General features: G+C 35.7%; 4 protein-coding genes across 4 annotated transcripts; all 4 read right to left on the bottom strand.

The window, feature by feature from the left end:
• Window positions 1-222: 222 nt before the first annotated feature.
• On the bottom strand, window positions 223-998 carry LOC116174949 (alpha-tocopherol transfer protein-like). The gene is made up of 3 exons (XM_031492990.1): window positions 654-998; window positions 498-606; window positions 223-452 (listed from the first exon to the last, which is right to left on the bottom strand). The coding sequence occupies exons 1-3, from the start codon at window positions 924-926 to the stop codon at window positions 238-240; spliced, it is 597 nt and encodes a 198-aa protein (XP_031348850.1). The 5' UTR covers window positions 927-998; the 3' UTR covers window positions 223-237.
• A 1473-nt stretch (window positions 999-2471) lies between these two features.
• LOC116174948 (retinol-binding protein pinta-like) lies at window positions 2472-3768 on the bottom strand. The gene is made up of 5 exons (XM_031492988.1): window positions 3532-3768; window positions 3322-3481; window positions 2902-3277; window positions 2743-2848; window positions 2472-2696 (listed from the first exon to the last, which is right to left on the bottom strand). The coding sequence occupies exons 1-5, from the start codon at window positions 3668-3670 to the stop codon at window positions 2554-2556; spliced, it is 924 nt and encodes a 307-aa protein (XP_031348848.1). The 5' UTR covers window positions 3671-3768; the 3' UTR covers window positions 2472-2553.
• A 1858-nt stretch (window positions 3769-5626) lies between these two features.
• LOC116174947 (alpha-tocopherol transfer protein-like) lies at window positions 5627-6886 on the bottom strand. Its single transcript, XM_031492987.1, has 5 exons — window positions 6665-6886; window positions 6453-6612; window positions 6031-6406; window positions 5875-5983; window positions 5627-5829 (listed from the first exon to the last, which is right to left on the bottom strand). The coding sequence occupies exons 1-5, from the start codon at window positions 6813-6815 to the stop codon at window positions 5678-5680; spliced, it is 948 nt and encodes a 315-aa protein (XP_031348847.1). The 5' UTR covers window positions 6816-6886; the 3' UTR covers window positions 5627-5677.
• Window positions 6887-8658: 1772 nt separating this feature from the next.
• Window positions 8659-9829, bottom strand: LOC116174950 (alpha-tocopherol transfer protein-like). The gene is made up of 5 exons (XM_031492991.1): window positions 9688-9829; window positions 9478-9637; window positions 9060-9435; window positions 8900-9008; window positions 8659-8854 (listed from the first exon to the last, which is right to left on the bottom strand). The coding sequence occupies exons 1-5, from the start codon at window positions 9827-9829 to the stop codon at window positions 8697-8699; spliced, it is 945 nt and encodes a 314-aa protein (XP_031348851.1). The 3' UTR covers window positions 8659-8696.
• Between the last annotated feature and the right edge of the window lie 15464 nt (window positions 9830-25293).

Below are 25293 nucleotides of genomic sequence, written 5' to 3'. Positions count from 1 at the left end.
ATAAACGTGTTGAAGTAAAGAAAACCATAAATTCCTTTTATATGTTTATGCCATTAATTTAAAGAAAACACATAAAAATATTTATTCCTTATTAAAATTCGAAGTCATATCTTGGTTAGTGTAGGTACCTGAATATGATCGGTGCCATTATTTAAGCCTTTCCTTATCCGATTTTTTGCATTACTAGATCAAACGAACTTATTTCTGGACAAAAACATAATTATCTATTGGGCACACTTACTTAACTACGTAAATGTTTAATGATAAAAAGGGAAGAGATTTTAATGTCATGAAATTCGTGGAAGGAAACACAAGGTTCCGAAAAGTTCCGTCAGTAATAACCCCATCCTCTATCGTCTTTGACTTATCAACTCTAAGCTTTTCATTCGTCCCATACTTTGCGTCGTCTAAAAACCATTGCCTATAGCTTTCCACTTTCTTCTTCCATTGTTCTGAAATAAAATTTCAAAGAAAAGAATGAGTCACGTATGACTTACCCACAGCATCATCCATCGATCCGTTCGTTCCACCGTACTCGGTTGGCAGTAGACTTCGTGGGAATTTGCTTAGAAACTCTTTTGATTGCTCTTTGTTTGGAACTGTAACCTGAAAGCACTTTTACTAGTGATCAATGTACGTAGATACTACCATACCCTTTTTCGAAGTTTCGATCCCAGAAATGGTTTGATAAACGTATTGAAAATCGTTTCAAATACAGTCAGTGTGTTAAAAACGGCACAGCCCTTTACTCTCAGCGGGTAAGCATTTTGGATACATTGCAAAAAATTCTTCATGAGAACCGGTGTAAATTGCAAATAGTAGCTAACTGGACATTCGTTGTGGTCCACCACCCCAGTAATTCCAGAAATAACAAAATCGTCATCTTCCATTAGTAATATTTCCAAAGTCATAAAAAACACCTTCATGGTTTCGAGTAACGATATCTCATTTTCTTGTACATTTCTCAAAGTGTAAATAGTAAATACCGGCCCCACATAATTTTCCGGTTTAGGCATAGGAAAGACATTTCTACAAACAAAACCTTTACGATTGGAATTGTATTAAGATGACTTACCCGGCGTCGAGTACTTTCTGGATCGCAGGAGATAAAGGATCTCGGTCTTGAAACAGTTCGGGATATGCAGTTTTTACGCTGTAGAAAGTGTCCAACTTGTCCTTTGCCATTTGAAGGTTCCACTTGCAACCTCGCAAAAATGCCACCGTCATTTGCTCATCTAAAAATTATGTAATCGTAATCACAGTTCAGTGAATAGGGTTGGAAACAAACCATTTTTGGCATTCAAATGTGGTTGCTTTTGTAGCCACTCCGTAACTTGATCTAATGCTTCTTGAATTCGTTTTGGATCTTCATTTAGTTCCCTTACTGCCTTTTCTTGGAGATCTTTTTTTAGGGGTCGAATTTTCACAGAAATGTTCATTATTGCAGTTGCGTTTAAACATGTTTGTGAAATGCAATATTTATATAGGTAATGATTCTCATTATTATTCCTGTGAGAAATCTTGTGTAAGTACTCATTAGCAACTGTAAAATAAGTCCTTGCAACGATATAACCTCCTAGATGTTATAGGGCGGGCCACGAATAGTAATTTGGGATATGTTGATAGGGTCCACTTAGGTGTTATAAATCCAAATGCGTTTTAGTTCGAAAAATTGGAGCCGACTGAGTTACTTTGAAATCTGTAAATTTTGGCCCAATCTTCAATTCTTTCCAAAGGGAAACGGAAAAAGTTTCTTCGTGTTTGAGAATTTTTAAGAACAAAATGATTCAACCTCCTATACATATTATATTCTAATATTCAACATTGTTCCGCAAGAAACATTCACCCTATTACCTGTAAGAGGTGATGGTATGGAAGATTTTCTGCATTTTCTTCATGTTCAGGGACAGCCTCCGAATTGCAAGGTGTGGTATTGACTCGTATTGAAAACAGGTACACGTCCTTCAAAAAACTCCCGGGAGATTGTGCCACAATTTAAATATGATGGCTTTACCAAAACGGTCACACGTCAAAAAGGTCCAGATTCGGTATCAGGATAAGTTACAGCACCGAGGGGTGGGGAATAAATTTTTTTTTGAAAATTGGAGGCACTTTGGGTTGTGTGTGTGCTGCAAGAAGTCCCCTCACAAGACCAAATTTTATCCAACTAGAATTTTGTACTTTCTGTTTCAAGTGGTTTCCTGTGGTGGTAAAATAAGAGTTCTCTTAAATCGTGGAATAGAATAATGAAGATTGCAATCTCCAAAACACACATAGTTAATTCTGACTTCGAACCGGAAGTGAAACATAATACCCGTAATATGCAGTAATATTACTCAGCGGCAGGTATTCTGTGAATGTAACCATCTGTGGATGTAGAGAAATTTAAAGAACATCATATTGCCAAGTAAGTACTATGAAGACGGTAGAGTTGTGACTGGTCCTTTCTTCCACCATCCAGAGAATGGTTGCTGTAGTTCAGAAAATTCACCTTCTCACCAATAAATTTATTGCAGCTAAACAATACTACAGTGCTTTACATTCTGAAAGAAATTAGTCGATGACAAGGCTACGAAATGATCCATCAACTACATCGACATTCTCTAGCACCTTTGGTCTGAGTGCTTCATTCGTAACGTACATAGCGTCTTCCAGAAACCATTCCCTGTAGCTCTCCACCTTCTTTTTCCATTCCTCTGCAATACTAATGGTAAGAACTAAATTAAATGACACGTTTCCCACCCGCTGCATTTGTCATTGATTCATTCATTCCACCGTACTCTCTTGGTAAATTTAGGGGACTCTCTTTTAGAAACTGACTCGATTGTGCTTTGCTTACAACCTGGAACTGAAGCACTTTGCTATTAGAAAAGTTCTGTAGGTGTAGACGTGGTAGCGCACCCTCTCTCGAAGTTTTGGGGTCAAAAATGGCTTCATAAGCGTATTATACAACGTTTCAAAAACAGTCCATGTGTTTATAATGGTCATGCTTTTCGTCCTGATGGGGTAAGCACTTTGAAAACTTGTAGTAGCATTCTTCACTATACCAGGAGTAAACTGCAAATAATAACTAACCGGGCATCCATCGTGGTCAGCCAAAAAATTCATCCCAGAAACAACAAAACCGTCATCCTCCCTCATTAGTATCTCTAAAGTCATAAAGAAGACCTTCAACATGTCAACAAACGTAATTTCATTCTCGTCCACATTTTTCATATTGCTAATAATTGTAGTTGGACCTATGTCGTTTTCCGCCTTAGGCATCGGAAACACAACTCTGCAAAAGTGATTTACTCACTTACAGGAGGTGCCCACACTTACCCGATTTTAAGTACTTTCTGAATTCCTGAAGATAAAGGATCCCTATCTTCATACAATTCGGGCATTTGAGTTTTTATACTGCAGAAAACGTCCAATTTCTCTTTTGTAAATTGCAAGTTCCACTTAGACCCTCGCAAGAAGGCTAACAGCATTTGATCGTCTGTAAAGTATACAACTTGGTTTCACGAGTAGTACAGGTTACCCACAAACCGTTTCTGATATTTAAATGCGGTTGTTTCCGTATCCATTCCTTCAGAAGATCCAACGCTTGTTCAATTCGTCTTGGATCTTCATTTAGTTCCTTTATCGCCTTTTCTTGCAGTTGTCGTTGGAGAGGTCGAATTTTCATGATGCTTTCGCAGGTACTCTTACAACATTACTATATGAGCGATAATGGAAGAGCACTTAGAAAATTATACCAGTCCAATTGTGTCAAAATAATCGACATTTACATTTACACAGCAATTAATTAAAGCAATATGTAGCACATGATTATTTGCCAAGATCCTTGAAGCATTTCTCACACTTGTTTGTGTATTCATTCATCATCACTCCTGAGGTTCAGATGAGGTGTTTTTCCGTTGCAACGAAACTGTCGTGTAAAAATAAAATTATCCGATTAAAAATCAAGCTCTTGTGTATTTGACCCTCGATAAAATACATACAGTTAGAAGATTGCTAAAAGTATACGTACATACAGGGTTGTGATTTAAGAACAGATAAATTCAATAAAAATTAAATGAAGGCGTGTTCGTAAATATTTCTCGGGCTCGTCGATTTTGCTTTTGTATTGTGCATAGTTTGTAGGTATACAGAGTACCCCAAAAAAGCGCGCAGAAAAAATATTTTTCCTTAAATAGAAATACTCGTATAATATTGCCGGATCGCGATCGCACCGATAGTGTGAATCGGCCTTAAAGCTGAGTGAGGAGCGCCTCGTGTCCAAGTCCAATGGTCTTTCGACATCCTCGCCTTTTTGGTTTCTATGCCCCATTGTTTCGGGGGTGACGATGTAATGACTTCAGTGTTCCCGAGACTGTTTGTAAAAAGTTTAATTTTTGGAAAAGTCCTAAGTACGAGGCTCGTATTTCGGAAAAGTCATGTTACCGGTTAGGGTTCAGGGCCAGCGTATTTTGATTTGCTATTTCATGGGGCGAGCATTCCACCGTGCGTCTATCATTTCACATGAAATACTCAGTAAGTAATAATTGCCAAAGTGTATATTTTACATTATTATTTCAAAGTTATTAATATATTGTGTAAACCAAAAATATTTAACATTTATATTTAAATTAATTCAGTTTCTTTTTTCCTTTTCCTGATTTTCTCATTATTTTTTGGCCGGTGGCCAAAGCACGTGCTTTGTCTGCTTATATAATTATATATATTATAGATCATTTTTCTCAAAATTTTGAAATGACATGTTTCTACCGTCAGCCATTTTTATTGATTGGTATGGGTTACCATGAATGCATGGCCCAAAACCGTATAAAAGCGTACAAATCGTAATAAAGTTTTAATTTTTGGTTCATAGCTAAAATGAAAAAAAATATAGCTTGTGATACATCATTGTCATCAGGAAAAAGAATTCAAAAAATTTGACAAGGGCATTTAAAAAATACCAATATTTGCATTACTCCACTGGATTCTACGTAAAAATATCTAGAAAGGGCAGTTTTTACCTTTTTTCTATCTTACATTTGCAACTTGTTTCTTTAGCTTCTTTTTATTATTATTTCCTGAGCTGCTAAAGAGAAAGATAATGATAATGACTGCGCGTGCTGGTGAGGGGGGCGGGGTGGGGGGGTTAAGTAGCCGGATACCAAAAATCCTAAACCAATGCATTTCCATCTGTGTCGTAGGACCTTTACTTTCTTTAACATCACCCAAATTAACAACATAGTTAGTTGGTTCTTCAACATACAAACCTATCTGTTTGTTTCCTTGTGATGTAAAGCTTCTACAAAATTCTAGGCGTAGTCATGTAGATAACAAAGCCCCACCAAATAGTCATCATAAATTCAAAATAGGCTACACACAGTGAAAGGAAAGCGTGATACACAAAGTCAAATGATCCAGCCACATAAGGGTTTTAATATTCTTGGGCGGTTGAGGATTGTGTGCTCTTTTAAGCGTCAAAAGTTGCAACTTGCTGGATTGCAATACGGAAAGACTGATGCGTATAGACGAATCGTTTACTTTTGCTAATGCTTTTACTCGACGATCCGTTTCGGTCACAATTTGCTTCGCGGTCACCACATTACAAAATGGTTCAAATTTAGCATGAGAAATTTAATATACGGTGTAGGGGATTTTGCTTTTATTTGTATGCAATAGTACCAACATCATAAATGAGTCAATCAATAACAAGATTCCGAAAAGTTCCGTCAGTTATAACACCATCCTCTATCGTCTTTGACTTATCAACCCTAAGCTTTTCATTCGTCCCATACTTTGCGTCGTCTAAAAACCATTGCCTATAGCTTTCCACTTTCTTCTTCCATTGTTCTGAAATAAAATTTCAAAGAAAAGAATGAGTCACGTATGACTCACCCGCAGCATCATCCATCGATCCGTTCGTTCCACCGTACTCGATTGGCAGTAGACTTCGTGGGAATTTGCTTAGAAACTCTTTTGATTGCTCTTTGTTTGGAACTGTAACCTGAAAGCACTTTTACTATTGATCAATGTACGTAGATACTACCATACCCTTTTTCGAAGTTTCGATCCCAGAAATGGTTTGATAAACGTATTGAAAATCGTTTCAAATACAGTCAGTGTGTTAAAAACGGCACAGCCCTTTACTCTCAGCGGGTAAGCATTTTGGATACATTGCAAAAAATTCTTCATGAGAACCGGTGTAAATTGCAAATAGTAGCTAACTGGACATTCGTTGTGGTCCACCACCCCAGTAATTCCAGAAATAACAAAATCGTCATCTTCCATTAGTAATATTTCCAAAGTCATAAAAAACACCTTCATGGTTTCGAGTAACGATATCTCATTTTCTTGTACATTTCTCAAAGTGTAAATAGTAAATACCGGCCCCACATAATTTTCGGGTTTAGGCATGGGGAAGACATTTCTACAAACAAAAACTTTACCATTGCGATAGTATGAAGATGACTCACCCAGCGTCGAGTACTTTCTGGATCGCAGGAGATAAAGGATCTCGGTCTTGAAACAGTTCGGGATATGCAGTTTTTACGCTGTAGAAAGTGTCCAACTTGTCCTTTGCCATTTGAAGGTTCCACTTGCAACCTCGCAAAAATGCCACCGTCATTTGCTCATCTAAAAAACTGCTATCGTGATCGCAGTTCAATGCATAGGGTTGGATACAAACCATTTCTGACGTTCAAATGTGGTTGCTTTTGTAGCCACTCCGTAACATGGTCTACTGCTTCTTGAATTCGTTTTGGATCTTCATTTAGTTCCCTTACTGCCTTTTGTTGGAGGTCTTTTGGCAGTGGTCGAATTTTCACAGCGATGCCCATTGCTACGGTGGCGTTTAAGAAAGTAGTCGAATGTTCGTGAAATGGCCATATTTATTTGGTTATTCTCATTATTATTCCTGTGGGAAAACTATATAATAACATAAATGCAAGATACTAATCAACTTTTGCAAAGTAATATTTAAAGTACCTACGTAGGTAGTTCTAAATAATGAAACACAACTTGTTGCCTTGGACAATGGATTTCTTGGTAGCTATTTTAATGAGAATATTATTTAATGTGACGCAGGCATGTAAACATTTTGCGTAGTGTTAATTACAACCGTTTGCATCGAGAGAACTTGACAAATGGCACTAATGACGCCTTGTTTCTTCAATTTACAAAAATTTAAAACAAATTTGGAGTTTGGTGAAGTAATGGATTTTCTGAAAATATATCAACTGAAGCAAAAAAATGTAATAATGCGAACGCGTCTTTACGACAGCTTTTTGTGTATTTTTTTCACATAGCGTATTTAAATCTAAGGTGATAAGCCAAGGATTATGACTAGTTGCAATGAAATATGGTTTAAAGTGTTGGACAGATCACACGAATCACGATTATTGATAATTCCTCTTCAATTACGCTATAAATTTCTTTTCACTTTTCTAAATAATTCGTCTGCGTAAGCCACCTCTTGGTAAATATCGGACATTGAAGCATCAACTAGATTTACTCTTCTGAACAGTTAGCAGTCCAAGTAAAAAAATGAATCTTAAGTCTTCAAGTGGAGACGTAATTTTTTTTAAATTTTGAAATAAAGCTCCGATGGTATCCTGCTAATCCAAGGAAAGATGGAACTTGTTTTTGGGTTTTTGGACAAGTGAAATAATGGCAGTTTCAGGTTTCGTCTTAATATTTTGTTGTTCTGTAAGTGAAATAATTAATTTCTTTGCGTAGAAACTTATATGTGTCTGGCTGCAATTTAGAATTAAATTTACGTTCAAGGAAAATTATAACATCGTCCAAATAAACCAGGCCTTGTAAACCTCGATAACGGGTGGGTTATGGCTCTTTGAAAAGTTACGGGAGCCACCCTTTGGGCCCATTGAGATTCAAAATCACAAAATTTATAACAAATTTTTGTGTGCCGTCAAAATGGCCCCGTCATAATAGCCCGGATCAAATAAACCAGTCAAAATAGCCTCGCTCAAAACGGCCCCTTTCAAAATATTCCCGTCAATATAATCCGCGTACCCATACACTGTGTCCAAGATTAGGATGTCTATCACGGAGATCTCAGAAATTATACATGGTCGAATTAGGGAAAAATTGCGCGATTAAAGTGTAATTATCATTCTGTAAAGAAAACCATACAATCCCGATTAGTTCCAAGGATATGCCACAAGAACCGAAATTTGTTGATTTCGAGAAAAAAGGCCTGGAAGCGGACCTCTCTCATTACAGACCTCTTGTATTGCAGATCGAACCGAACTTAGTCGCGTCCGCCAGAGGCTTAATTATGTGACCAACAACTGAAACTGAAATTGAGTTGAAAATAACTCAAGATTTCTCCTTGTTCTTGGACAGAGACTTTATTGGAATATGGTAACAATAGAACATGCGCGAGTTAGGCCCTAACGATACATCATCTAAAGTGGCAAAGGGGTGACATGACATTTGATATGGTTCTGGCTATGCCCAGTTTGAATTTCATGCAATTCGGTTCATAAATAGCCGAGGGGACAAATTTGCATTGTGAATGTTGAATCGAGTAGGCTGGTTTAATTCTGTGAATTGTTTAATACGTAGGTACTCCATTTTACAAAAAACCAAAGTTTTTATTCGATGATTGTAAATTTGACATTTAATTCCATTACCTCACATTACCCACGCTTCAGAGCGTTGGAAAGTATTCAGTATTAAGTTATAATCAAAGGACATCAATCAATACTGAGATTCTGAAAGGTTCCATCAACCCCCACCCCAATGTCACATTCTAGCACCGATGATGCACCGACTCTAAGCTCGTCATTTGTAAGGTACTTTGTGTCCTCGAGAAACCATGCCCTGTAGCTTTCCACTTTCTTCTTCCAACGATCTAAAATCAAATTGTAATGAAACGAAAGGATCGTGTGTTTTTCACCCGCTGCATCTTGTATTGACACATTCGTTCCCCCGTACTCCTTTGGTAGTACATTTTGAGGTAACTTACTCAAAAACTGTTTCGTTTGTGCCTTGCTCACAATGTGAAACTAAAAATTAGTATTGTTAACAGATCGCCAAATATGGCATTTATAACAAACCCGCTCTTGAAGCTTCGTCCCCATGAATGGCTTTACGAGTTTATCATAAATCATTTCATACACCCCCAGCGTGTGAATACACGCAACACTCTTCACTCTAATGGGATAAACGCGTTGCACACATCGCGTAGTTTTGCTCATGACCGCTGGCGTAAATTGCAAGTAAAAGCTCGGGGGGCATCCATCGTGGTCGGCCAACAAATCCATTCCGGAAACAACAAAGTCGTCATCTTCCCTCATTAATATCTCTAAGGTCATAAAGAAAACCTTCAAGGTGTTTACATAAGATATCTCATTCACATCAAGATTTTTCAAATTATATATAATCATTACTGGACCGAGATAATCTCCCACTTTGGGCATCGGAAAGACAACCCTAAACTCTCAGTTATTACGCGCGCCTGTTCAGAGAACTTACCCAGCTTTTAGTATTTTCTGAACTGTCGTAGATGAGGGATCTCTATCCTTGAACAATTCTGGCATTAGGGTTTTTGTACTGTAGAAATGATCGACCTTCTCCTTTGCGGCAGTTATGTGCCATTTGCTACCTCTCAAAAAGGATATCAGCATTTGGTCATCTGCAAAATTAACGCGGTCCCATTTGCGTGGTATGGAAATGTGTACAAACCATTTCTGATATTCAAATGTGGTTGTTTCCGTACCCATTCTTTAATATGCTTCAGCGCTTGTTGAGTCCGTTGTGGATCTTCATTTAGTTCGTTTACCGCTTTCTTTTGAAGTTCGGATGGGAGACGTCGAATTTCATCCATTGTACTAGACCAGACTGATCAGCACAGTTTTGGCTTTTCTAATTACTAAATATAGTATTTGTACTGTTCGGAAAGTTTTTGCTGTGGGAATTCAAAGCAATAACAATGTTTATGTAATGAATGCCGAGGATATTCGCTTTGTAGAGTGAACCAATCCTTTCAAATTGTTATTTTTGTCAGAAACGGTTGGTATATACCACCAAAGGCCGTAGGTACTCGAAAAAATATCACCAGTGACCAGATACACAAGTATGAAGTTTAACAAAATCGTAGGTAACTATTACCTTAGAATTAACGATACTTCTTTTTAAATTTGGTGATTTAAAAATAATTCTTTAAAATAGACAACCTTGAGCACATTGCTATACCCCGTATATCTAGTCTGGAATTAAATTCCGCTTTGAATGATGCAACGGTTGCCTATTACTTGCTATACTACATTCTTTTGGAACACATTGTACAATCTCAAAAAATTTGGGGAGGTTATGTGAAAAACGTGTAGATACAAAAGATGTCCATTTTTATTCCCTACCACTTTTACTTCAAACATTTTCGCCTAAAATGAATAGTTTTACCACAAATTACAAAATTTTCTATTTATTAGTGATATTATTTTTTCCCAATTTACATACATAAAAAACCCGGTTTTGATCGGGAACTAATTTTTTTGTCAAACAATATTATACAGTGCGTTCAAGATAAGAGGGTCACCTCAATATCTCTTTTATTGGGGGAGATAAGACTCATTTCCATCTGAGGGTTTGGGATCTAGGTATACTGATTCCTCAAAAGCTTCGGTTTAGATTGGTACAAAATTTGTTGCCTACAAATACACTTTAAATACCATTGAGTATTACAGGCGACAGTTGCACCATTTAAATGAACTAAATTTGATAATTAGTTGTACAATGTACATGCTTGGTTAAGTGTGTTTCTATTTTTATTCAAAGTCAAACCCTGGTGGTTTGTAGAAAAATTTTGACGAAATATAGTCATTTTGAACCTGTTGGATGCAGTAAACGGTCTTTAGCTGTATTCTTCATAATTTTTCAAATATTACGTATGGGGTGAGGGCTAATTTATAAATTGACTCAATCCAAAACTAATTCTGTAAGTGTGTAGAAACTGCATCAATGAAAAGTGCAAACATGGAATGTTTAGCCGTTTTATTCCTTTTGACCAGAGCTGGGCAGTATTCGATTTTGTAAATACTTTTTAGTATTCAAATCCTTTAAAGTATTCAAATACTTTGTAATTAAATACTTTTATGGAAGCAGTATTTGTATTTGTAACTCAAATACTTTCACAAATATTTAGTATTCGAATACTTCTCAAAGTATTTGGATACTTTGAGAAGTATTCGAATACTTCGCATAGTATTTGAATACTTAACCTGCGTGCGTAGAATCCAAAACAATTCGTACTTTGTCCATCAGACTTCTCAATCAAAAGTTATAGACTAGAAACCAATTTCGAAAGAAAATTCAAAGGGCTGTAACTTTTGAACTAGTAGCTCAATCTTAGAACTGTTTGAAATTTTGGATACTACATGCCACATTCTATAAGAAAATTTTTTTCCGGGTCGATCTGAGACAATTTTTTTTGCGGGCCTCAAAAAAAGGCAGTGTATAATCTTCCTTTTCTACCAAAAATCGACTGCGCCAAAACTTCTCGGGAAAACACTTTTTCTTATTAATTTTGGTGCGTAGAATCCAAAACAATTCGTACGTTTTCGATTAGACCTCTCAATAAAAAGTTATGGACAAAAAACAAATTTCGAAAAAAAATTCAAAGGGCTGTAACTTTTGAACTATTAGCCCAATCTTGGAACTGTTTGAAATTATGGATTCTACAGGCCACATTCTATAGGAAAATGTTTTTTCCCGGTTGATCTCAGACAATTTTTTTTCCGGCCTCAAGAAAAGGCAGTACTTTTAAGTTATTCAAATATTTGAGAACAATTTAGAAATGTTTAAGGAGAGTTTCCATTGTCACAAAATCAAATATAAAAATCCGATGCATCTGAATACCGAACTCGATAGTCTACGTAACTTAGGGACCTTTCTTATATCCTTAAGACCATGTGTACCAATTTTCAAAGCGATCGCACGTTTTTAAACAAGTTATCATACACACGGACAAACGGATCTGTTCCAAAATCGCTAGGATTAATTTCAGAAGGGCGTACGTATCATGTGCACGACGCTTTGAAAACTGGTACACGTATTCTTAAGGATATAACTGGTATAAGAAAGGTCCTGGTAAGTACCTCCTATATAATAATATAATAATAATAATACGCTTTTACTCCCCTTAAATTTGTATATAACAATAGAAATATAAAAAAAGCTAACCCCATACAAAGTATAACTTGATTTTTTAAGTAGTATTAAGCCTTTTATCTAGTATACTATTTTAAATTTTTAATGTATTTGAGTGACAAGTATTTGAATACTTTTTACTGTATTCGAATACTTTTCAAAGTATTCGAATACTTATTATAGTATTCGAATACCTTTGATAGTATTAGAATACTTTCGAAAGTATTCGAATACTTTTCAATGTATCTGTATCTATAGTATTCGCTTGCGCTGAACGTAAAAGTATTTAGTATTCAAATACATTTGATTTGTGTAAAGTATTTACTATTTAGTATCAAATACTTTTTGAAAGTATTCTACCCAGCTCTGCTTTTGACCACGGTTGATGAATAAACCTTTGCGAAATCCAACATTCTAACAAAATGCAAGTTCTGAAAGAAATTACATTGCGCAGAACGCAAAAGAAGAATGAAAAAGAGATGTGTTTTCAATTTCTAATATCTTAGGCCGATAAAGTGTAGATAATTAAATGAGTTGGCATACATTGACACGTCTAAATGGAAAAACCAGACGTGGCTGCAGGTAAGTTGATAACGCCAAATGTTAAATTCGACTATTTACGAAATGGGAGTTGTTTCGCGGCCGTGTTTGTGTGTGGTTCTCGTAGGCGTTTGGTGTTTTAACTTTTTTTGGACGAGGGTGGATTATGGTGGTGAAATGATGATGTTACTTACGTGCAGAGAAAGGTAGGATTTAGATATACTCTTTGGATTTAGGAAGCAGTTTTCAATGAATAAGTTTTTATTCGCATTTTGAATTTCGCGCATCGGAATATTCCTATCCACTAGCTGCTACTTTCTAGATGTGTCATCATTGCTTTCGGTTTTTCCAAGAGACCCTGCTCGCATGTTAACGTAGACTGCAATCTGAAAATGTCAAATTTCTCAGGGTAACCGATAATCTCTAGGTATTCTGAGTCATGACGCGTTGCTGGCAGGTTCTACTTTACCTTTACCAACAGGAAAATGAAAATTGCGCCCCTTGCAAATGATAATGGAATCTCCAGGGGCGTACCAAAGTACAAATTATCAATGCACATACTTGCCGCGTGCTTGATAATTTGTTCTTTTGTGCGCTTTTGGAAGTTCCCGTAAGAGACGCAATATTCATTTTCTTGTTGGCAAATTGCTATAAAGTAGAATTAAGAAACAGAATTGTAGCAACTCTCTGCGAGAAAAATGCGTGCAAGTGACGATTTGCTCTTGGTACGGCCGCTAAGGTGTCTTTGTCATTTGCAATGAATGCAATTTTTATTTTCTTGTTCGCAAAGATGCTGTAGAGTTTTCCAGCAACGCGTAAACAGGCATTTAAACTGTGACGTCACTATTTCATATGGTTTTTAGATTTTACTGTGTGACGTCATCTTCCGCCAACTTCGCAAAAATGGCTTGCGCCTTTTGGTTGCTGCTTTCATACGGGTGCATTTAATTACTTTCAAGATTTCTGCATAGGCAAAATTGTGGTTTTCATTTGACAAAATTACCATGTCAAATGAAAAATGCTGCTCAAAATACAACAAACTTCTTTTGAGTGACCATTGCGTTATTTAGCACTAAAACCAGAATTAAATACTGCCACCAGAGACATTTTTGAACGATTGTCTAATTTAGTTAGTTATAGTTCGTTAGAAAAGGTCGACCTCGACGTTTTCATAAAACAATTAAATTGTATATTTTTGGACATGGCTTGGATCACTTCATGGTCTATGCTTCATCTTACTGCATTAATAATTGCTGATCAATATAAAAGTTGCTTACATGCTAACCTAATTATAATTAATTGTCTATATACAGGATGCTCATTGGTAGCTTGAGTGCTATTCAAAGTAGCTATAACTGCCTTCCACTTTCTCTATAAACCTCTCGCCAGGAAAGATTGCCGGTCATAGAACACTTGATCCCGGTCTACAATCTATGTTTTTCTAAAGATGCGAGCGACTTCCGGGGTAGTATCGTGTCAATGTTGAACAAAAAGACTTTTCGTTCACCATTGGCACGATCCTATTCCGGAAGTCGCTCGCATCTTAAGAAAAACATAGTTTGTAAATGGACACAAGGTGTGCTGTGACCGGCAATCTTTCCTGGCGAGAGTTATATATCTTTATTGGTAAAATTAGGGGAATAGTAGTAGTCTGAGCTTTACTCTACTAAAATACTCTACTAAAATGCGAGATAATTTAATTTTAAATTTGATTGCAATAAACGAGGGGCAAACAACTTCCAAAAAAGTGTACACCATATTTAAAATATTTGATATTTACTTAACGGTATTTGTAAGTAATTAACGTGTCTTTGTAGGACTTAAAATATTTGAAAAGTAATCAAGCATTTAATAAGTAATCAGAACATTTTCAATAGAATCAAAATATTTAATAAATAATCATAGATAATTAAAATACTCGAAAGTAGTAATTTAAGTAATTGAGATGTACTTGAATATATTTGAAGTAATTAAGAAGTATTTGGAGATACTCTATATATTTGATAAACGTCACTTTTTGAATCATTCCTTTTCGCTATCCACTTCTCGTTTCACTGGAAAGGATGCCAACTTTCAATTCAAGTGGAGGACTATTATACCATATTGTACTATAATTGGTTAGGCATATCCATTGTGAACGAGTTCAAAGTATCACTTTGAACTGTCACACTCAGTGGGCCCTTTGGAAAATGCTAATAGCATTAGTATCTTCCTACTAAAAAAATCCTAAGTAGGTATAGTTTATCGAGTATTGTATGGTGGTTTCTACGCACCAAAATTAATAAGAAAAAGTGTTTTCCCGACAAATTTTGTTGCAGTCGATTTTTGGTAAAAAAGGAAGGTTATACACTGCCTTTTTTGAGCCCCGAAAAAAAAATTGTCTCAGATCGACCCGGAAAAAAATTTTCTTATAAAATGTGGCCTGTAGAATCCATAATTTCAAACAGTTCCAAGATTGGGCTACCAGTTCAAAAGTTACAGCCCTTTGAATTTTCTTTCGAAATTGGTTTCTAGTCTATAACTTTTGATTGAGAAGTCTGATCGAAAAAGTACGAATTGTTTTGGATTCTACGTACCAAAATTAATAAGAAAAAGTGTTTTCCCGAGAAATTTTGGTGCAGTCGATTTTTGATAAAAAAGGAAGGTTATACACTGCCTTTTTTTAGCCCCGAAAAAAAAATTGTGTCAGATCGACCCGGAAAAAAAATTTCTTATAGAATGGGGCCTGTAGAATCCATAATTTCAAACAGTTCCAAGATTGGGCTACTAGTTCAAAAGTTACAGCTCTTTGAATTTTCTTTCGAAATTGGTTTCTAGTCTATAACCTTTGGATTGAGAAGTCTAATCGAAAAAGTACGAATTGTTTTGGATTCTGTTGGTGGAACCCCCAAAGCAGAATGAGAGGCAGAATGTTTTTAAGGTTTCAACAATAATGTCCTCAAACTTTCTCCAAGTAAGTACGCCAGAATGGTGCCTCGCAAAATCAGTTCTGAGTTTTTTTTTAAAATCACTCTTTCGAAACAAAGTGAACAAACTACAGGCTCTCTGGATTTTGCCAAATTTGTTATTGTCAATGCCGAGAAAAAGCATTACGAACTGCAGTCACTGATCGGCCGGGCGGGGATGTATTTTTTTAAACGGTAGACGCGTCCGCCTGCATGCGAAAATTGACCCTTCCCCACTTTTTTCAATTCTTTTGGAAAAGCAAAGTTGTACAAAAATGCTGCGGATTTTTCCGAAGGGAAAACGCGTTTGCTATTTATGAATGGGCGGCACAGGCTGACTGGTGTCGAGATGTGACCTTGGGAGCATAATTTTTTTACATCCAATTGTTTAATCTTTCTGTAGCAATCCTTTTGTTTTTTTGCGACGCTGTCGCACTTTCGCTCGTTGTTCTGCTTGGGGGGGGGGGGGATAGGGGAAGTCAAAGAAACAAATTTCAGCTGAGATTAAGGGAAAGGATTTTAAGGTAGGTAATCAAGTAATTAAAAATTCCAGGTGTACACCATATTTAAGGAGTTATTTGCCCCTCGGCAATAAATGACAAACGCAAGCGCAATGCATCACAATTTGACAAATCCAAATGAGTGGGTTGAGGAAAAGTGAGACTATAGCGCTGCCAACCTGACAAACTCTAGCGGTTTTAGTTTAGTGCCAAAAAATTGAGTACTATTTTGTGGCGGGTTTTTAGCGAAATACACCAAAATGCGAATTGTGGGTGAGTGGGACGTCGGAACCGGGTACCAACAAAAGGTTCGTGAAATTGAATTGTAATCCTTTACCACCATTTCCTCTCTTGATTACAATTACAAGCACCTTCTCAACAAAACTCAACAGTCCAAAATTTCCCAGGTTGTATGGCCTCCCTAAGATCCATAAACTAGATATCTCGATCAGACCCGTGGTAAGTTTCTTGAATACTTCTGTTTTTCAAAATCACTAGTTGGCTTAACCACACCTTGAACAGTTCCCTAAATTTTACCCCTATCTTTGCCATCAAAAATTCACACCAGTTAACTACCCACATTCAAATATTAGCCCCTATTTTCCAGAATCCTGCCCTTTAACTTGATCTATCCAACTGATTCCCCAGCAAGTTTTTCCCAAATTAGAGAGCTGAGTTTATGCGATTATTTTTGAAATACAACTTAGTTAAAACAGTGTCTAAGGTAATTGGCAATATTTGTCATAGCATTTAATGGAACTGAGGATGCTCCATGCTACAATTTTCGGTATCGTCTGTAGATGCCTTAGCATTTGAAGATTTCCGACTGTAAAGCTGTGGGGTTGAATAATTAAGAAGAAACCATTTTCACGTTGCAATAAACATGTCGATTTAAACCCACAATGATTGAATACACAATTAACATTTTCGGTTTACTTTACTATTGTTTCCAGCCAAAAATGAGGTCGGCACCGCTGAGGGTTACAAAAAATTGGGTAATTCTGTTGTGGTACGTAAAGTAAATGTTGTAGTTACAGGAGCATTATAACAATGAGAAATTCGTATTTCAATGGGGTAGCAAAAACTATCGAACACGAACGAAATCAGTGATTATGTATCCCTTAATGTTACGGTTTTAAAATTCAGCTCACACAAAAACCGAACAATCACCGCAAAATGCTTTACCTCCAAATAGTAATAAACTGTGACCCGATGTAACCGCGAAAAACAATAGGAATTCCGAAATAGTCCATCAGAACATGTAACAAATACAATAACCGTGTGCTCGGGGGGCTTCGGCGCCCCCAGTGGCGCCGGCTGCATTCCCCACGTGCCCCGATAAATCACGGGGCCCCCGCTAGGCGTCTCACGAGCGCACAAACAATGAAACAATAGGGGAAATAAAACACGGCGACATCACTTTGTTTATTCCGTATAATTGTTGGCGTGCATGACCTAACTCGAGGAGATTGATGAAACTACTTTTGCTGCAATTCATTTCTGCTTAAAACGGCCATCGGTGCGTCTATACCAACGCGCGTAAATTTTCGACAAAATAGAATCGAGAACACCCACTAGTTTTGCGAGCACTATAAACATGTCCGAACTGACAGAAAAGCTAAGGACTCTTTTAGGTCACTTACAACTGTGTGAAACAGCAGACCCCAAGCTGGGAGGCCACCATGAAATTCTTCAGGAAAATGTTTGTCAACAAAGATACTTTGTGTAAATACAAGCAAAAATACTGTTAAGCTGGTTTCGGTCTACCCTTACATAAGAATAATAGCAGATTTGACAGAGAATGATGACTTCGTGTTACTGAATAGGATGACAACCTAATTTAAGCGACTCTTTCCAACAAAATATTTTGAATATCCGCATTCTGAACGTACCCCATTAATTTATTACGATGCACACTAGTATTAATTGTGACTATTTGCTCATCAAATTTTAAATGGCATTCGCCAAGAGAGAAAATGGGAAATGAATTATTCAAAATGTAGATTATATAAAAGGCAATAAAATTAATCAATATGTTTGAATCGCTCAGTTTTATCTCAATTGTATAAATAATCGGCTGAAACGGCTCTTTCGTAACGTAAATTATTGCACAAATTGTGTTTTTTTTAATATGCCGTTTTATACACATACGCGCATTTGTGTTTTATGAATCCCGGGATTTTACTTTTTGAAGGGAAATGCAGAAATGTTAGTTTAAAGTCGTGGGAATGGCAGCATTCCTAAGGATCTAGTCAAATGTATTGTACATTTTCATATGTGTCTTTCGATCTCTAGTTCTCACGAGACGTTTACAAGTGTCTTTTTTTTATTTTACATCATGGAGCGTCCACAGTTTTCAACGACTTGTAATGTCTTAAACTGGAATCATCATCTCACTTCACAAACTGCCAAAATATTGAAAATATCTCAAAAACGACACTTTCTGATTTTTTCATGATACACTAATTTATTGTACTACACATTTCCAATTAACACATTATTCGGACACTTTTTAATGGAGATTTCGAATATGGCATCCCGTATTTAATAACTTTTAAGATGACGGAGAAACATGTGGCAACTTTCGTTTTTCTTATGGGCGCCATTTTGAATTTTGACATTTTGAGATTACGTCTTTTTTTCTCTTTACAACGATATATCACACATAGTGGTTAAGTATCACATTTTTCCTAAAAATTTTTAACTTTTTGGGAAGAGTGCTTTGGAAAAACAAAACGTTCTTTTATTGTGAACAAAATTTTGACAGTTTGGTCCATCTGTCTGGTTGCAGCGTTGGCAGGGAACTAGTTGTGTTGAGAAAATTCGATTTTTATCTGAACAGAATTGAACCTTCGTTTTGCAAGAAAATTATAATTCAAAGTAGAACAAAATACATAATAATAAATAATAATTTCGCAATAAAACTATAGCACAAACGTAAAAGACAATTCTTGGACTGAGTTAACCTTTTGTTCAGAACAAAAGAACGTTTTGTTTTTGCAAAGCACTCTTCGCAGAAAATGAAAACTGTATTTTTGTGTGATATATCGTTGTAAACAGAAAAAAAGACGTAAATGTCAAATTCCAAAACGGCACTCATAAGAAAATCTAAAGTTCTCCGTCATCTTAAAAGTTATTAAAAACGGAATGTCATATTCGAAATCTCCATTAAAAAGTGTTTGAATAATGTGTTAACTAAAAATGTCTAGCACGGTTAGTTTACCATGAACAAATTAAAAATGACAATCAGAAATTTTCGTGATTCAGCACGAAAATTCGCAACTTTGCCCTCATTTAACCAAATTTCTATCTCTTAAGATAAGCGACATCCCCATAGTGGCATTCGAAAAATGGGCACCGTGTATACTATTAAAAAAAAACAGTTGTATGACCTCACGGCGCTAAAAATCATATATTAAAGAAAAGTTCTTGACAGTTTGACATTTTTCATGCCTAATGTCCAGTGTGTCCCATTTTGGTTGAGCCTGCAATGTATCTCAGCTGTTTTTAAAGATAGAGACTTTAATACAACAAACAGAATCAGTTTAGCTAGGGTTGTTTCTGAGATATAGGGTAAAAAGTTTTACTATTTGGGGATTTTATCGTATGTTACTACCCATGTAAGATACAAAAAGGTAGAAACACTTATTTAGATATTTTTACATAGAATCCAATGACGCGGTAAGAAAAATTTTTGACTACAGTTTTTGGGATCAAATTTTAATGCAACACCCTGTATATTTTAACGTCAATTGTTTTTAATTCTTTTTCTTGGTTACATTGACGTACTACAATCCTTATTTTTTTAATTTTAGCCATGAAAATCTTATTTTGTTATTGTTTTCAAATAGTAGGCCATTGATTCATGGAAATTTTGTTTTGTTTATTGTATCCATGGTAATTAAGACACCAGATACAAATCAATAAAAATGGCTGACGGTAGAAAAATGTAATTTCAAAATTTAAAAAAAAATGATATAAAATAATATAATAATAAGGTCTTTATGTATTAGCAAACATTACTATATGTATATAAAAAGACAAATAATTTCGTAGAGGCCAAGTTCAGCGCTGCAGCTCTTCACTTAATCTCCACTAAACCAGTCTCATGGGAATGTATAGCGCAACATCCTGTTTTACAACTAAGACAAACTGAAAATAAAAATGAAAGTAATATGAGTTTAGGAGAATAATAACTATAAGAATTTTGTATCAAAAAATAATAAACAACGCAAACAAATGGTATCAAGAAAAGAGGGAGAAAAGGGTTTTAATCTTCTGTGTTCTGTCAATTTAAAAGAATAATAATAATAATAATAATAATAATTTTATTTAACCTTTTGTTTCCATTTCTAAAATGTAAAGGTAAGTCATTAACTATTATGTAATATACAAAATGATTAATCTATAATATTATTACAGTTCACATAACATACCACAGATAACGTACAACAGATAACGTACAACAGATAATGTACAACAGATAACATCTATGACTTCACAAATTCTTGGAGCGAGTAATAGCAATTGCTGACTAGATAGGTTCTAAGTGCATTTTTGTACTGATTTTTATTTTTTATTTCTTTTATTTTTTGTGGTAGAGCATTGTACAAGTAGCAGCCTGCGTAATGTACCGATTTTTTGAAGTTAGTGTGATTGCATTTAGGTAAGTATTATATTGTGCCCAGTTCTAGTTGAATACTTATGATTATCACAGTTACGTTTAAATAGATGTATATTTACATGTATATATGTTAAAATTTTATATAAATATATAGATATAAATGTTAAAAGCTGGTGATTTTTGAAAGTTTGACGGCAGGATTCGCGATACTTCAGACGAAAGATGCGTCGAATTATTCTCTTTTGTAGAATAAATACACGCTCGGCTTCTGTAGCCTGGCCCCACACAACTATGTTGTAACTGATAATTGAGTATACTTTGGCAAAATATACGGTGAGAATTGCTTTAAGATCTAAAGTGTTGCTTAGACAAATAAATGCGTAATGCAATTTTTTAAGTTTAGAACACACTTCGTCAACGTGATGGGAAAAAGTTAACTTGCTGTCTATTGTAGTACCTAAAAATTTAGCAGTTTCGGCAGCTACCAGTTCATCATTATTGTCTATACGTACTTTTAAGGGCGTAGCACTGCGCACTCTACCATAATTAAAACGCAAGCAGGTTGTTTTTAAGGGCGATAACTGTTTCGAGTTTCGCGGTTGCCTCTTCCAATGTTGATGAGGAAATGACGATATTGATGTCATCGGCGTACAGAAATAGTTTGCAATGCTCAGATAAATATTCGACCATATCGTTCACGTAAATTAAAAATAACAGGGGCGCTAGAGTGCTGCCTTGTGGTGTACCCACGCCAGTGGAAAATTCTTCGGACTCTTCTCCATCAAGGTGGACTTTAAAAGTTCGGTTAGAGATAAAAGATATAACCCAGTCGTTAGCACTTCCTCTAACACCTACTGCTGCTAGTTTATTCGCCAGGAGACCGTGGTCAACGGTATCGAACGCCGAATCAACTGTATATGTTTTTTGAAACGCTGGTCATAGAAAATATGCACATTATTTTCTGTATTTTCGGTTATATAATTATATCAATAATACTTACATAGGTTGTGATATATCAATGTAATCAGGAAAAATACTGAAAACATTAACGTTAAATATAAAGAGCGTTGCAAAAAATACCAACTTTGTGTCAAATCTCAGAAACGGTGGTCTAAAATTTTTTTACGCACCTCATTCTACGTCAAAATATCGACAATAGGCAGGCTTTCTGATAACAGATTCAGATTCTCAGATTTAACCTACACTGTATCTCTCACCGTTACGAAGATCACAGTGATCATGAGTTTGAATCACCCTGTACATTCGCAAAATTTTAACGAAATCATAGTACCCGTTTTGACAACAAAAAATATTTTACTTTTTTAACTTTAACATTTTTTTCGCAGTTTTTTGTAATGAAACATAGCACACTTTGTAGGTTGTTTCTTAATAAAAAATTTTCGTTGCTATTTAAAAAAAATTTTGATGCCGTTCAGGGGATTCAATTATTTTTCAAAAACAGAAGTTAACTTCCAGCAATTCATTATTACAAGATACCTTGTTTAATCAACGGGAATGTGGGAGGTTTATTTTAATTCAACCCCATATGGAGTATTTGCCCACATGTGCCTAATTTTTTTTAGAATCCCTCTAGAATCTTTTAGTACCTAATCGTAGGCCTTGAATCTTTTTAAAATCCTTTTCAAACGTTTGTTTGGAATCTGTCTAGCACCTTCCAGTGTCTGCTGCTTTTACCCACCGGATGGAAGTGAGCCACCCTAGGATAGGAACTTTGTCATCATTTTCTGCAAAATTGGTAAAAAGCACACTTAGCATTTCGTTGTGCTTCAGGAGTCCCAAAAAATTTCGACACTTTTTAACTTTTTTATGTTTTTGTTTCTAGCGCGGGCCGCTGGGTCTTCCACGCGAGCATTGTAGTAGTGTGTGCCGCGAATGCTGAGCAACGCAATCCCCTCCTTAAGAACACAATTCAGCAGGGGAATGTATTTACAATTTTGGACGTTTGCCGTTACATGGTATGTCATATTTACCCTGGTGCATCCTCTAAATCCTCTTCTTCACATTATACTTCTCTATCATCTGCATGAAGATTTGTTTTTGGGGCATTCTCACTGGAATGTCATGGGCACTATATGCAAAGGATGTAGCACATTAGTCCTACTTCTTTGCAGCCATTTACATGGTATTATATTTAGTAGTATCGCATTTTTTGTAATTCTTTAGGGACAATCTCGTTCTTCTTCACTGACCAACCCCAAACCGTTGGTGCTAAATCATTCCTCGTCTAGATCTGAAGATCTGAAGTTTGGGTTTGGCCACCGACTTTGTAAATAGTTGGTATCTTAGTGAATCTGAGGAATCCGTTGTAGGGGGTTGTTTTTGTCAAATAACGTATATACACCTTCTCCTTTGTCCATAAGGGGTTGAGGTGGTCTCCATATCTTGGGATTTATTCCATGAAAACAGATGATTTTTTAAACAAAAGTAAATTGTGAGTACTTTAATTTTTATAAAGGACAATTTTGTGTCGGACTATCTGTTATAGCGCTACAAGTAAAAATAAAAAAATTCCAAACATTTCGAGGTTTTTTAACCCCCCTGAAGTTAGCACAAAAAAATGTTGCTTAAAAAAATGGGGCGTAAATACTACCGAAAAACACCAAAATTTCAGAAACTGCTGCATTTTTTGCAAGATACCACCCCGATTTTAACCTATGCCGACTGGACTACAGCTTATGCTGGAAATAAAAGGATCACTCGATTTGCTATTTACGATAATTATAATAATAACTTTCTATTGCAATTCCAAAATTGTTGTATTAGCAGTATTTAGCACTAGCAAAAAGTACTAGAAAAAGAAATGCAGTAAGAAAATTAGCTCAGGCGAAATTTGTTTGAAAGCTCTTTGGGTTATGAAATATAGAGCACTGTCTATTGAAGACTACGGACGTGACTTGTTTGGAAGCTACCTACGTCTCCAAAATTTTTAACATGTAAGGGGAGGCTAAGTGCTAACAACTACACATACACATTTATAAGTGTTAAAAATTTCCCATTGTGCACATACTCGCTTATATTCGATATGGTAATGCCATATTTTGTACTCATTTTGATCGTATAAGACAATTGTTTGGCCGCATTTATGGTTTTTGGGTCATCTAACCATTTAAAATAATATTCCTAAGTTTACCGCTTAATACTTAAACTAATATCCTTCTCTGTTCTTTAAAAAAACTGTCCAGGCTTTCTTCAAAGGTTTTTAGAAAATAAGTTTTGAGCTTGTTGAAAAATTGATTATTTGACACGCATAGAATTCTAGTTTCTCTGTATCACACCCTATCCGTCATCCGTCGTACCTTTCTGCTCACCCGAAGTACGGAGTGGCAGTGGGAGTCTCACTTCTCAGTACTAAAGGAATCATCTGTGGGTGCGATTGAACGTTTATTTTTAGATCGCTGCTTTAAGTCACCCTACATACCATTGGGATCTACAGGGTGTTTTTTTGGGAGCTTTAGTTAAAAGTTTCTGGGAAAGTAAAATAGGTAGGATTTTGAAAATTTGTACTTAGGAGTTACTCTGAAGGCCGAATCGATGTAAAATATTTTCAAAATGGCCGCACTTTCGGAAACACCGGAAGTAGATAGTAACTTCGTTATTTTAAATGGCAACCCCTATTTTTTATTGCATTTTTGGATTCTACGTGAAATTTCAGTTCTTTTGATACCCATATGTCATATCTGCCATTTATGGTTTTTAAGTTATTTTGACTTTAAGCAAAAAAAATGGCGGATGCAGATGGTACCTTGATAATTGATTACTTGAAAAAGGTTATAGTCTTGGCAACCCATTTTTATCAGTGCATAGAGAATGAATAGGGCTTTCTTTTACTGTACTTAAAACAAAGTTAAGTTGCGTACAACCGCACCTATGGAGATCCAAATTTAAGAAACTTCAAAGTCTATAAACTCAGTTTTTTTAAATGGAAAGACCATGTACTTAATATTGCATGAGATAGAGAATCGAAATTGGCATATTTTGATATTACATGTTCCTATAGCTATCTTTAACAGTTTCTGATTTATTCCCATTTCATTGAATTGATCTCGGAATTGATGCCATTTTTCTCGCATTTTCTTTTTAGTAGTTGGCCATGATTTTATAACAATCGAATTTTAAACAAATCAAGGAATGGATTCTTTAATACCACTGATTCTAGTTCTAGTCTAAATAATTCATTAATAAATAACTCATTTAATAAGGATATAGGACAGAAAATTTTTGAAAAATCTAAACAGAGTCGTTCAACTGAATTTCTTAAACAACGTATAAGTCTGGAAATTAAGAGAGGTAATGCGATATCTGTTCTAGCAACAATTCCATACCAAAAATGTTTCAACAAAGTTTTTTATATTTTGCATTGAAATTATTTTGTTAATCTTGCATTTGCAATTCAATTCATTTTCTTAAATATTCTCTTGTAGAGCTTTGTATAACTTGTGCTTCAACGGTTTGTAGTGCATTAGGTAGGGGTACAAAATTTCAAAAATTCATACAATTTCGTTCTAGTTTTCGA

This window comes from Photinus pyralis, unplaced genomic scaffold (assembly GCF_008802855.1).
Source record: "Photinus pyralis isolate 1611_PpyrPB1 unplaced genomic scaffold, Ppyr1.3 Ppyr1.4_LG6, whole genome shotgun sequence".
Classification (NCBI taxonomy): Eukaryota; Metazoa; Arthropoda; class Insecta; order Coleoptera; family Lampyridae; genus Photinus; species Photinus pyralis.
This window is presented reverse-complemented; position numbering and strand designations above follow the sequence as displayed.

Coding starts and splice junctions, on each gene's coding strand:
- LOC116174948 (XM_031492988.1), bottom strand. CDS start 3,670: ATGAAAATTCGACCTCTCCAACGACAACTGCAAGAAAAGGCGATAAAG. Junction 3,482..3,531: donor GCATTTAAATATCAGAAACG/GTTTGTGGGTAA, acceptor TATACTTTACAG/ACGATCAAATGCTGTTAGCC. Junction 3,278..3,321: donor CAGAAAGTACTTAAAATCGG/GTAAGTGTGGGC, acceptor TCACTTTTGCAG/AGTTGTGTTTCCGATGCCTA.
- LOC116174949 (XM_031492990.1), bottom strand. CDS start 926: ATGAAGGTGTTTTTTATGACTTTGGAAATATTACTAATGGAAGATGAC. Junction 607..653: donor GATCGAAACTTCGAAAAAGG/GTATGGTAGTAT, acceptor AAGTGCTTTCAG/GTTACAGTTCCAAACAAAGA. Junction 453..497: donor ATCGATGGATGATGCTGTGG/GTAAGTCATACG, acceptor ATTTTATTTCAG/AACAATGGAAGAAGAAAGTG.
- LOC116174947 (XM_031492987.1), bottom strand. CDS start 6,815: ATGGGCATCGCTGTGAAAATTCGACCACTGCCAAAAGACCTCCAACAA. Junction 6,613..6,664: donor ACATTTGAACGTCAGAAATG/GTTTGTATCCAA, acceptor GCAGTTTTTTAG/ATGAGCAAATGACGGTGGCA. Junction 6,407..6,452: donor CAGAAAGTACTCGACGCTGG/GTGAGTCATCTT, acceptor TTTTGTTTGTAG/AAATGTCTTCCCCATGCCTA.
- LOC116174950 (XM_031492991.1), bottom strand. CDS start 9,829: ATGGATGAAATTCGACGTCTCCCATCCGAACTTCAAAAGAAAGCGGTA. Junction 9,009..9,059: donor GGACGAAGCTTCAAGAGCGG/GTTTGTTATAAA, acceptor ACTAATTTTTAG/TTTCACATTGTGAGCAAGGC. Junction 8,855..8,899: donor GTCAATACAAGATGCAGCGG/GTGAAAAACACA, acceptor ATTTGATTTTAG/ATCGTTGGAAGAAGAAAGTG.